Source organism: Suncus etruscus, chromosome 9 (assembly GCF_024139225.1).
Source record: "Suncus etruscus isolate mSunEtr1 chromosome 9, mSunEtr1.pri.cur, whole genome shotgun sequence".
NCBI classification, from domain to species: Eukaryota; Metazoa; Chordata; class Mammalia; order Eulipotyphla; family Soricidae; genus Suncus; species Suncus etruscus.
The window spans coordinates 59,797,073-59,811,271 of NC_064856.1; the positions used below are offsets into that span (position 1 = coordinate 59,797,073).

A 14,199-nucleotide genomic window follows, 5' to 3' on the forward strand; every position below is an offset into this window, starting at 1 on the left:
TTTTGTTTATTTTCATATTTTTATTTTTAAAATCCATCCAAGTTAAAATTTACCACTTTTCAATAAAAGGGGCAATTTCTTGACATAAAAAGAAAATTCAGAAATTTCTAAATGAAATTGTGATTTAAGTAGTAAATGAATTGCTGAAAATCCTTTCCCACACACACAAAAAAAGTGGTGTTTTTTTTTTGTTTGTTTTTATTTGGACAACCCAGTTATCATCAGGGGTGCCCAGGGATCAAACTCTGGTCAGCTGCATTCAAGGCAATTGCCTTACCCATGATAATATTTCTTCAGCCCAAAAGCTTCAACTTCAGAATGAACATGATTATCTTTTACTTAGAATATGTACAGATGTGTAGACATGTATGTCTGCATATACACACATATATGTACAGATATGCTATATAAGTCATATAGAAGCTCTCTGTTCTGAATTTCTGAAAAATTCCTGTTCTCTTTTCCATCGGGTTTGAAATAGACAGCATTCACATCAGCAACAAATGAGAACTGATTTCACCACATCACACCACCAACACAGATTATTCCCAGTATGTTTTGTTTTGATGTGTACAACTCTCTTAAGTGTGAGACAATATCTCACTGTTGTACTGATCTGGATTATTCCCAGTTTGTTTTGATGTGTACAACTCTCTCTTTTTTTTGGGGGGGGGGGTTTGGGCCACACCCCGCAGTGCTCAGGGGTTACTCCTGGCTATCTGCTCAGGATATAGCTCAGAAATAGCTCCTGGCAGGCACGGGGGACCATATGGGACACTGGGATTCAAATCAACCACCTTAGGTCCTGGATTGGCTGCTTATAAGGCAAACGCCGCTGTGCTATCTCTCCGGGCCCAACAATATTTGATTCTTCCAATCGATGAACATGGAATATTTTTCTAGTTCCTATGTTCCTCTTCTATCTCCCTGGTCCCTTTAGTTTTGGGGGTTATTTGTTTGTTTGTTTGTTTTATTCCTCTTCTATCTCTTTAAGTGATTTAATGTTATCATGATATAAATCTCAGAGCACCGCTGGGTGTGACCCCAAAAAACAAAACAAATAAAAGAATACAACCGGGGCTGAGAGATCGCATGGAGGTTTGCCTTGCATACAGAAGGGTGGTGGTTCAAATCCTGGTATCCCATATGGTCTCCTGAGCCTGCCAGGAGCGATTTCTGAGTGTAAAGCCAGGAGTAACCCCTGAGCGCTGCCGGGTGTGACGCAAAAACTAAAAGAAGAAGAAGAAAAGGATGTGGGGGGGGGGAGAGGGAGGAGGAGGGGGGAAGAGGAGGAAGGAGATGGGGAAGGGGGAGGGGGAAGAGGGGGAGGAGAAGATGGCAACCAATTTTTGTGTACTGACTTTGTAGCCAGATTTTTTCTATAGATGTTTCTTAGATTCAGATTCTACTATGTATATTATTATGTCATTTGCAAATGGTAATAATTTGACTTCTTTTCAATTTGGATCCCTTTGGTTTGTTTTTCTTGCCTGATTGTTATAGCCAGAACTTCTGATACATTCTGAATAAAAGTGAAGATAGGGGCCCAAGTGGTGGCGCAGGGCATATAGCATCTGCCTGGCGCACGCTAGCCTAGAACGAACCGTGGCTTGATCCCCCAGAAACCCCTATATTCCCCCAAGCCAGGAGCAATTTCTGAGAGCATAGCCAGGAGTAACCCCTGAGCGTCACGGGGTTTGGCCCAAAAATTAAAAAAAAAAGTGAAGATAGTGGAAATCGTTTCATTGTGCCTGATCTAAGAGGAAAAGCTTTCAGTTTTTTACTATTAAGAATGATATTGGCTGTGTATGTTATAGTTGGCCCATTACTATCTTGTGGGTAGTTCTACCAACCCCTATTTTGTTGAGATATTTTTATCATGAATGAATGTTGGGTCTTGTCAGAAGCTTTTCTGTAGATTAATGTGATCATATGGTTCTTATCTTTCATTTTACTGATATATTATGTTAATTTATTTGCATATGTTGTACCAACCTTGCATCCCTGGTATAGATCACACTTGATAGTAGTGTATGACTTTTTTCCATATGTTGTTGGATTTGGTTAGCTAGGATTTTGTTCATCAGGGATATTGGTCTGAAATTTTCTTTTCTAGAAATGTCTGCTTTGGAATACTTCCCAATGTCTTATTTCTCAGTATGGCTTTCACTATTTGGAGAAAAGCATTTATGTCTTAATTCTAGTTCTATTGTGTCTTAACTGTTAAACCTTTGTGAAACAATTTAATCTTCCATTCTCCATTTTACATAATTATGCTGGCTATCTAATTAGATTTCACTTCAAGATGTAAACATTAGGGGCCGGAGAGATAGCATGGAGGTAAGGCCTTTCATGCAGAAGGACGGTGGTTCGAATCCTGGGATCCCATATGGTCCCCTGTGCCTGCCAGAAGTGATTTCTGAGTATAGAGAGCCCTGAGTGTCGCCGGGTGTGATCCAAAAAACAAACAAACAAACAAACAAACAAAAAAGATGTTAACATTAACGCTATATAAAAATCATTGTACTACATTGAAAGTTAAGACTTGTCAATCAGAAAAGATGACATACCATCACAGAATCAACAAACAATTCATGAACTGAGCCATTTTACCTTAAATTGGGTTATAACTTTATTAGGGTTCTCCCTGATCTTGAAACTATAGGCATTTTCTAAACTACATAGCATTTCAGTTATTTATATAATTGTTTTTCAAATTCCCAAAATTTTAGTTTTATAATACAAGAAGTGAAGCACAAGTAATAGGTAAATTAAGGGTTCAATGATATGTTTAAATAGGTTTAGTCAAAAGGCAAATGGAGGCATTAAGCTTACTAATTTTAAAGTATACTACAAATCCTGGGGCCGAAGCAAGAGCGCAGTAGTAGGGCGTTTGCCTTACATGTGGCTGACCAATGAGGGATCTCAATTTGATCCCCAGCGTCCCATATGGTCCCCCAAGCCAGGAGTGATTCCTAAGCACATAGCCAGGAGTAACCCCTGAGCATCACTGGGTGTGGCCCAAAAGCCAAAAATAAAGAAATAAATAAAGTATACTACAAATCCATAATACTCAAAGTTAATATTAAACTAAAAATAGACACACAAGTCAGTGAAATAGAATTGAGAACCCAGAATTAAATCCTCACATATATAATAAATTTTTAAAATGAAGTCAAAAGCAAAAATGGAAACAGGAAAATATTCAATTGGTACACAAAAAACTAGAGAGCCAAATGTAGAAAATAAAACTAAAGACTACTTTGTACCACAAACAAGTCAACTCAAAATGTATTAAATACTTGAACATTAAACCTAAAACTATAATAGTCATTACCAAGGCTTTTAGAATGCAGTTTCTCAATAGTACATGACCTTCTACAAAATATATAAGGTCTTCTTATGCCACCTTGATAACATTCAGCCAATGGGAAACATTATAAAAAATAAAGCAAGGGGCTGCAGAGGTAGTATAATGGGTAGTACAGTAGGTGTTCTCCTTACACATGGCTGACTCAGATAAAATCCCCAGCACCACATTTAGTCCCCTGGGCCCTGACAGGACTCTGAGCACAGAGTCAGAAAAAAGCCCTGAACTCTCCCAGAACCCCCAGGGGTGGGGGGTGGGGGAAAGACCTGGCAAAAACACTATCACCTTGGCTTCAGAGATGTAATAGGAATTCAACTCCAAAGGCAAGAAAAACAAAAGCAATAACAAACAAACAGGATTACATCAAATTAAAAAGTTTCTGCAGAGTGAAAGAAATAAACATCTAATGCAATATTCACATTCCATACATCCAACACAAGCAAATTGCAAGATATATAAGGAACCCACAAAACTCAACAACAACAAAAAATTACACAAACTATCAGAAAATGGTGTGAAAAACTGAAAAATCATTTCACCGAAGAAAAAAACAAACAGCCAACAGGCACATGGCACTCTGGGAATTTTCACTTCTTATCAGGAAATGCAAATCAAAACAATGAAATATCACCTCACACACCTGTGAGAATGGTCTTTATCAAAAAGGCCAGATGCAACAAGTATAGGCAAGGATGTGCAGAAAAGAAAACCTAGTACATAGCTGGCACAAATGTAAATTAATGCAACCTCTTTGGAAAACAGTATGAAAGTATCTCAAAATATTAAAAACAAATGTGTCAGACTGAGAGATAGCATGGAGGTAGGGCATTTGCCTTGCATGCAGAGGACTGTGGTTTGAATTCCGGCATCCCATTTGGTCCCTTGAGCCTGCCAGGAGCGATTTCTGAGCATAGAGCCAGGAGTAACCACTGAGCGCTGCCAGGTGTGACCCAAAAACAAACAAAAAACAAAAGCAAATGTGTCATAGGCAAAAACAATAATCTGAAACAATATATATACATATATATATGTATATATACACACCTATATGCATTGCAGTCCTAATTACAATAGCCAAGATGGATGAAAGATAAGTGGATAAAGATGTGTAGTTTGTTGTTGTTTGTTTTTTGGGGGGGCCACCCCCTGTAATGCCCATGGGTTACTCCTGGCTCTCCACTCAGAAATCGCTCCTGGCTTGGGGGACCATATGGGATGCCGGTGCCGAGGATGGAACTGAAGTCCGTCCTGGGTCAGCCACATGCAAGGCAAACACCCTACACCACAGTGCTATGGCTCCGGCCCCAAGATGTGTACAGTTTTACACATATATATGCACATAAAAAATAGAATAATAGCGGGAAAAAAAAAGATGTAATCTTGCTTTCTGTGACAACAAGATACAGCTGGAAGAGAGTTTACTAAGCAAAATATGTGTCCCTATTCAATTTTTTTGTTTGTTTTTTTTTTGTTTTTGGGCCACACCCAGCAGTGCTCAGGGGTTACTCCTGGCTGTCTGCTCAGAAATAGCTCCTGGCAGGCACGGGGGACCATATGGGACACCGGGATTCGAACCAACCACCTTTGGTCCTGGATCGGCTGCTTGCAAGGCAAACACCACTGTGCTAACTCTCCGGGCCCTATTACTTCAATTTTTAAGATATTAGGTTGATTTTTCATTGAGAAATCACTAATAATAAACTAATAAAACTAATAAAATCACTGATAATTAAGTGTTAGATTAATTCATTTACTTGAAAAGCACAACAGACACTAAGAATTACTATCACAATGAATAGAGCATTTGCCTTGCACGCAGACAAACCAGGTTCAATACCCAGCATCTCATATGATTCCCAGAAGCTGTCAGAAGCAATTTCTGAGCACAGAGCCAGGAATAATCCCTAAGCATGGCCCAAAAGCAAATGAAAAACAAAGATTTACTATCAAACCAGTACTATAGTACAGCCAGATGTGGACCAAAAGGGAAAAGTATTATTTCCACTTACAAAAAAAAAAAATCAAAAGATAAAGTTTCCAATGTATTATATACTAATTATATGTTATATATATTAAGTTTTATTTTTTGTTATTGTCAGATGTAAAACATGTCCTCACATATGCCAAGCATTTACAATATGAATAAGTCACATACCTGCCCTTAATTACCCTCAAATAACAATAGAGTTCAGGCCAGAGTGATAGTATAGCGGGTAGGGTGCTTGCCTTGCACATACCCAATCCAGGTTCAATTCCTGGCATTCCATATAAGTCCTCTGTGCCCTGGCAGGAGTGATTCCTGAGAACTGCCAGGTGTGGCCCCCAAAAAAACAAAAAATAAAATCTAGTTCAAAAATATCCTGAAATGTTTCAAGAATCTGTCAAGGGCAGGCAGTGGCTCAATAATGGAGTAAATGCCCAATTGTATATGCCCTGGTTTCAATCTGATAGAGCTCCAACTCCCCCAAAAATTAATCAATCAAAATAATGGGTGTCACCGGAGAGATGGCCTGGAGGTAAGGCGTTTGCCTTGCAATCAGAAGGTCGGTGGTTCGAATCCCCGCATCCCATATGGTCCCGAGCCTGCCAGGAGCAATTTCTAAGCCAGGAGTAACCCCTGAGCACAGCTGAGTGTGACCCAAAAACAGACAAACAAAAAAAAAATGGGTGTCATCGGAGAGATACTGACAGCACTTAAAACATAAGAATGTATATCATATAAGGAAAATGAATATATTTACTATATAGTAAAAGTATATGTATCTCCAGGGCCAAAGCAATAGTACAGCAGGTTAAATATTTGCCTTACATGCAGCAAACCCAGTTTGTTCCCTAGCACCCCATATAGTCCTTTCTACTTGCCAGGAGTGATCCCTGAGCACAAAGCCAGAAGTAAGCCCTGATTACCACTAGCTGTGGCCACAAAGACACACCCCCAAAATCACATCTATCTTTTCCTCACAACTGGGGAAAGAAATCAGAGCCATCACAATTATACATTCCCTTGGTATTCAAGTTATCTCTTTTCAGACATAGCTAAATGGCTATAATAAAATTATGATCTCTTTCTGCACCAATTGTACCTACTGTACCTGAGTTGTTCGTCGTTCATTGGCAAGTAAATATCCCTCCATACTTTGATGTGAGAGGAAGTACACATAAGAGTTCTAAAGTACCAAAGTTTAACCCTTTCATTAACCACTAAGTAGGATGCTAGAACAAGTTTGACAACTTTAATAGTTGGTGCCAAAAATTTAGTTCAGTGGCAGAACACACATAAATGTGTGAGACTCTGGATTAAGTCCCTAGCATAAAGAAAGAGGAGAAAGACGAGATTTGAGCAGCAGGATTACACTAAATATTTCTTTATTTCTCTTGATTTTACAATAACAAAACAACTGTAACACTACAAATGCCTGGTTATTGACATCATAAATCCAATATTAATAAATGCTGGCATATAGTAAAGCAGCAGCTCTCCATGAAACTACTTTTCCTTGGATCCTGTGTTTCTTATTACCTATATTTCTCCTTTACAGAGTAACTTTTTTTCTTTTCCTTTTTTACAAGGTAACTTTTACTTTACACAGAACACTTCACTTCTCACATTCTTGGTCAAAAAGTCACCAAACAATTCTCCAATCATCCACTGGGTATCCTACAACTTAATTCTGAAACTATCTGGAAACTGTGTTAGATCTTAGTTAAAGACACAATTCCCAAAGACTGGCTCCCCTACTTCAGATGCCAACCACAAGCAGTAGGTCCCAGATTACCACCACTTCTGTCCAATATGCCTAAATATTGGAGGTTCCCGTGACCTCTTGCCTCTTGGATTTGATTATTTGACATAAAAACTCTCAGTAGTCAGGGAACTTTACATATATTTTACCAGCCTATCGAAGGATATACGATAAAGGATACAAGTGACCAGCCATAAAAAAAATAGGTAGGGCTAGGTCACGGGAGATCCTTGCAAAGTTGGGTAGGTTCTCCAAACCTTGTATTTGGGGAAGTTTTATGGAATTTCATCTCATGTATATAATCTACCACTCTTATTTTCACCACTCTTCTCAAGACAATGGAAGAGGACTTAAAATTCTAAGCTTCTGATCATGGTCACTCTTGTGTATAGCTAGCTCTCTTATAAGAAGAAACCCATACGAGCCAATCCACAGTTTCTGGGAAACAATAAAAAACAGTCATGTCACACAGGAGATTTCTTTTTTCAGATAGTCAACTGTAATTTATTCTTTATAAAAAATTTTTTTATTTAGCTGAAGAAACATGACTTTTGAAAGTTATTGATAGCATTGAGTTTTAGGCATATAATATTTCAATATGAAAACCACCACCAGTGTCAAATCCCATCACCAGTGCTCCTATATTACCATCATCCTCCATGCCTCATTCCTCTATTCCATCCATTGCTGCCACCTTGATATATAGACATTACAATGTTTGATGGTTGTAGCTTAGATTATTTTAAGTGATGCCAAATGAGGTAAAATGGTACCAAGGACAAAAATCTTTGTTTTTATGCAAGAAATAACCCTAAACTCATTCCCAATCCAGATGTTACTTTTTTTTATAAGACCACACCTAGTAGTATTTAAGGGGCCACCTTGACAATGCAAAGTTAAGGATCAATCTCAAGATCTTACACCTACACGTATCAAAAGTAGTTAATAAAGCATCCTTTATTGTTAGTGTAGTTAAAATGAACAATCATAAACTAGGATGAAAAAAATAACAATTTTCAACATCAGTTTTATTCCTTGTAGGTTTTTCTGATCCATGTTCATAATAGACTGAGTAATTATTCTGGCAAGGTGCAGTGAGATGCCAAATAAACATCATCAGGAACAATAGCAATAAGTTAACCATTTAACTACTGATTACTAACCTTGTGGAAAACATTTATATAAGCATTTTTAATTCCTCCCCATTTTATCTTTATAACAACTTTATGAAAACATTATTTCTATTATCTTCATTTTACAGATGGAGACTCTGCTGCACAAAGAAGTAATGGCTTGTCGAAGTCACATATATAGGGGCCAGAAAGGTACCTCAGTGGGCTGAGCTCATACTTTGCATGCAATTCAGGAGGCTTATATTCACCCCCTGTATCACATGAGTCCGTGAGCAATGCTGGGGAGAGAGCTCAACAGAGAGCTGGAGTAGCCACAGAGTACCACCATGTTTGGTTCAAAAAACAAACAATAAAGTCATACTACAGAGCTGGGATTTCAACCCAGGCAGTCCCTAGAGTTTATACTCTACAATCACATTATAACAATATTTTCTCAAGAACTGCTTTGAAGAAAACTGCTAGTATGTATATGCAGACAGATATACACAAAATCTACATACAAATACTCCAATATGTTTGAAAACCAAACTTTATAGTCATATTGAAGAACACTGTTGTAATTATCGTTCTTGTTCCTATTTTTAGCACCAACCACTCACCATCATATACAATAACCAAATCATCATAATTTATTGTCAACCCTAAGCTGCTTTTAAATGGCTGCCAAAATTAAGCAACTGAACTGCAACATACAGATCTTATTGAAAAAGATAAAAAATTCAGACTTGTGATTCAAGATCAAACTAAAACCATGGTTACCATTAAATTAACCTAAAATTTTTCCTGTATCTTCTCTTTAATTTTTATTGTGACAACCACTCTCAGGAAAAAGTACTAAGAATATTTCTTTAATGATACTCTACATCAGTGAAGATTTATACATTTGTTTTGTACATTAATGTTATGAAATTATTGGGTGCAGAGACATACCTTTCTGTGCTCAGAAGCCCAGGGGTGCTAGAGGAGCACATGATACTGGGGATTTAGCCTGGGACTCCACATATACAAAGCACTCCAGCACTCCTGTCATTTCCCTAGCCACAGGCTAAGATTTTGACTAAAGAATCACGAGCACACTTTCATCTTACAGAAATATAAGTAAACAATTTCACCTTTAATATTAGAGATGTTTCAGTGGAAAAAAATATTCTAAAAAAATGTATTAAAGATCAATATATTCAAAGATTATTATACTTATAACCTAGGATATCTCCTAGGTAGAATTGTTCTTGTAATATGTTAGTTAAATTAACAAATTAACTGTACAGTAAGTGTAATTATAAATGTAAAATTAAAAAGTTATCATTATGAGAGCCAGAGCAATAGTACAGCAGGTAAGGTGTTTGCCTTGCATGCAGCTGACCCCAGTTCAGTCCCTCAAGCCCTTCCAGGAGTGATTCCTGAGAGCAGAGCCAGGAATAAGCCCTCAGTACCACCATGTAAGACAAAAAAATAAAACAAAGCCAAGAATTATCATTATAGGTATAGGAAGTAGCTCAAGGGTATGGTGTTCATATATGCTTGAGGCTCAGGTTAATAATCTCAACACAGCATGAAACCCAAGCACCACCTGAAGAAATTCCCAACTTTGGAGCTAGGAATAACCTCTGAGCACTATTTGCTATAATACAAATATAAAGCAAAATTATCATTATGGAAGTACAAAAATTATTGGAACTTACCAATTCAATTCCCTGTGGAAAGGGTGTATCATCCCAGTCCTTTTGTGGAAATCTCTGGATTATTTTTCCCAGACCTGGTCCCGATCCTATCAACAAAAATTAAAGGATTTAGATGTATGAGATTAAAAACAAAATTACTCATTATATTCATATTCTTTTCTAAATAAATTTTTTTAAGTTTTTGGGTCACACCCGATGGCGCTCAGGGATTACTCCTGGCTCTGTGCTCAGAAATCACTCCTGGAAGGCTCAAAGGACCATATGGGATGCCGGGATTTAAACCACCATCCGTCCTGGGTCTGCTGCATGCAAGGCAAATAAATGCCCTACCGCTGTGCTATCTATCCGCCATTTTTAGATTATTTTTAGATGGAAGGGTTTTTTTTGTTTGGTTGGTTTTTGGTTTTTGGTTTTTGGGCCACACTCGGCAGTGCTCAGGGGTTACTCCTGGCTGTCTGCTCAGAAATAGCTCCTGGCAGGCACAGGGGACCATATGGGACACTGGGATTCAAACCAACCACCTTTGGTCGGCCACTTGCAAGGCAAATGACGCTGTGCTATCTCTCCGGGCCCCATTTTTAGATGGAAGTTTAAACTAAATTATTTGATCAGTATAAAAATGGCAGACAATGTCTATTCTAAAGAATCTCAAAACAGTGACACACACAAAACTAAGGGGAAAAAGACAGTAAATAACATTGGTATCTATACCACTATGAGAGCAACTGTCCTTTTCTTCCAACTTTTTTCCTCAAAACAGTATTTTCATTATCTCAAGCTAAAATAAGTATTCTATTGTAAAGTGATACTATCTAACAGCCTTACAAAGGTATTCCCTCAACTTCTCTATCCCCTAAATCTCTTCTTTTGGTATTTAAAAGCCCACTTGGATTACAGGACCTTTCCCCATCCTAGTGGATTTGGTTCTGGATAATAAAGAAAAGCAGTCCTGGCTTGGAGTGGACACATAGGCAGCATGGGGCAGAGAGAGCACATAGCAGAGAGAAGCCATGAAGTAAAAGGAAAGCTGACTCCGATATACCTTATTCTAACTGCTTGGTGTATTATTTCTCCATCACAACCTGTAGACCCATCCACCTAAGGGGTTAGAAATACGGTGCCTGGGGTGGTCTCACCAACTCGTGCACTTTTTTTTTTTTTTTTTTTTTTTTTTTTTTTTTGGGCCACACCCGGTAACGCTCAGGGGTTACTCCTGGCTATGTGCTCAGAAGTCGCTCCTGGCTTGGGGGGCCATATGGGACACCGGGGGATCGAACCGCGGTCCGTCCAAGGCTAGCGCAGGCAAGGCAGGCACCTTACCTTTAGCGCCACCGCCCGGCCCGCACTTTTTTATTTTACAACTGGCACATGAACAGTGAGACAGGACCCAGGGACCCAAGAAGACCCCCCCAAAAAACAATGGTGAGTGCCTTGCCCCTCTGGTGGCTAATCATGGCCTTTTTTGGGGGGGCCACACCCGGCGGTGCTCAGGGATTACTCCTGGCTGTCTGCTCAGAAATAGCTCCTGGCAGGCACGGGGGACCATATGGGACACCGTGATTCGAACCAACCACCTTTGGTCCTGGATCGGCTGCTTGCAAGGCAAACGCCGCTGTGCTATCTCTCCGGGCCCAATCATGGCCTTCTTGAACTGGATTGAGTGCAGAGCCCATCACCAGAACATTGGTACACATGGCACCTGTTCTGAATGTAGCAGAGGCCCCTTCAAATGGAACAGAAGAAGGCAGTGAAAGAGAGAAAGCTGAAGGCTCTCAGCTGTCTCCCAGAAGCCGAGGCCCATGGCCTGTCTGCTATCAAAGGTGCTTTGTGTAAGGTCCTCGGCCACCCAAATTAAGCAGCTTATGATGGGTTAGAGGCCAACGAAAAAACTCCATTGTAGGGGGACCAGCAGCAGTCAGAATAGTGGACTCCCAATCCAGATTCCAGCTCAGGAACCATAGGCCTTTCTGTCCCAGACAACTTACTTCAGTAGCCTAACATAGATGGAGATAATGAGGTAGGATCATGACCAGCCAAAGCTTAACTTAAGAGAAGCTATTTTCAGAACCTCCTGTACCTGGGTTAGCTCCAAAGAATTAACTTTGTTTCAGGCTAATATCTTGACCTTTGCATCGGTCACTATTATGCTGGATAAATTGTACTTTATCTGTGTGGATCTTTTGTTTTGTTTTATGCCCCACTGCAAACAGAAACTTTTGTATAACTTTAGTGATGTAATATTAGTTTGCAAAATACTGGGGAAATGCATGTTGTTAGCGTTTTGAAAGTTCTCAACTATCCTACTGAATGTTTGCCAATTACTATGATGTTTTATTGTGTATTTTAAGAATTTTAAGAATATTTTTAGCAAATATATTTTCAAACTGTATATACATCTGCAGAAATGTTCTTATGGTTTTGTTTAGAGAAGTTATGGAAAGAAATTCGAATGTTCTAGACTTGTATTACAGTGCTTAATGTAAAAATATTTAAGAATTGTTGAATTAGTGGCCGGAGCTATGGCATAAGCAGTAGGGCATCTGCCTTGCACGCGCTAACCCCCAGCGTCCCATATGGTCCCCCCAAGCCAGGAGCGATTTCTGAGCACATAGCCAGGTGTAACCCCTAATCATCACCAGTTGTGGCCCAAAAATAAAAAAGGGAAAAAAAGAATTGTTGAATTAAGTGTATCTGCAGAAAGGTTCTAATATTTATGTTCCGAAAAGTCTATGAAAAAGTTTTGTAATGTATATAAGATATGTAATATGTATAAGAAATATGTATAAGAAAAGGCTGATTGTTTTGAGAATAATGCATACAATTTAAACTTTGATGCTTTGGGTTCTGAAGTTCCAGCCTCTGGCAAAAAAAAGTATAACAAAAGTTTTATAACTTTTCACATTTTGTTTTGTTTTGTTTAAAACAGAAAAGACAAATATGTAAAGTGATACTAATAGCACTAAACAAAGGTATTCTCTCATCTCCTTTTTCCCTAAATCTCTTCTTTTGGTAATTAAAAGCCCACTTGGATTATAGGACCTTCCCCACCCAGTGGATTTGGCTCTGGATAATAAAGAGCAGTCTTGGCTTGGAGTGGGCAGAATGGGGCAGAGAGCACATGGCAGAGAGAGGCCATGAAGCAAAAAGTAGGCTGACTCCGATCAATCTTATCCTAACTGCTTGGTGTACTATTTCTCCATCACTACCCTGGTTCATCAGGCTCATCAGCTTAAGGAGTTAGAAACACGGTGCCTGAGACAGTCTCACCAACTCATGGATTTTTTATTTTAGATTCTATAACTAATTTTAAGTGTCAGATGAAATGGCACTATTGAGTTCTACAGCTTGGTTCTAGGTTATGAACAGTGCTATGAGTAAAATAAATATTTTTAAAGTGTTCAAGGAATTTAATCACTGGCTAGGCCAGGACTTTTCCACATTAGCACTGCTGACATTTGATTTCTCATGTTGTGGGGCAAGGGACTGCACAGTGTAGGATGTTTAGCAGCATACTTAAGTAGCTCAACCCAAAGATGCAAATAACATCTTGCACCCACCATCACCAAGCTTATTTTTTTTTAAGCTTTATCACTCGATAAAGCTTTACTGGTAAATTTCCAAACAGTCCTCTGGAAGTCTAATAACGATTCATCTCACCATTGTAATAAAGGTATTCTATAACATGAATAAATAAATCACCAAATAGTGGTAGGGCATTTGCCTTGCATGCAGATGACCAGGGACAGACCCGGGTTCAATCCCCAATATCCCATATGGGACTCTGAGGCTGCCAGGAGTGATTTCTTTTTTTTTTTTTCCAAGTGCCATAGATTTATTTAATTCTTCAGAAAATTAGATTTGTTTTTCTTTCGACAAGAGCACGATAGGGAACCAAAGTAAAAAGAGTAATAGATAACAGCACTCAGGTAAATCAGATCTTTAAAATAATATAATAATAATAATAATAAAAAAAAAATTTACACCTTGTCCTATATCCTGTTAGTATTTTCATAATATGGCCATGATTTTTTTTTTGGAAAACAAAACAATAACATAAACAAAAAGTAAGCATTTACAACTCTTTTTTTGATAAAGTTTTTTTTTAATGCCAGGAATGGATTTATTGTCAACAAAATAGTCTTACTAATCAGGTTGATGTAACACATCATTAACAAACTTATTTTGGAAATAGATAAAAATATTGCCCCTTGATAATAAATCTTTTTTTTTTTTATTTCTTCTTCTTTGATGCAAACAGCTAGAACACCTTT

At 38.4% G+C, this 14,199-nt stretch overlaps 1 protein-coding gene across 2 annotated transcripts in view; it reads right to left on the reverse strand.

The window, feature by feature from the left end:
- Positions 1 to 14,199, reverse strand: part of SBF2 (SET binding factor 2) — a 394,504-nt gene that overhangs the window by 320,458 nt on the left and 59,847 nt on the right. For both annotated transcript variants that reach the window (XM_049780980.1, XM_049780981.1), the window contains exon 2: positions 9,929 to 10,014. In XM_049780980.1, the coding sequence (XP_049636937.1) occupies positions 9,929 to 10,014 (86 nt within the window). The remainder of the gene's footprint in view (positions 1 to 9,928; positions 10,015 to 14,199) is intronic.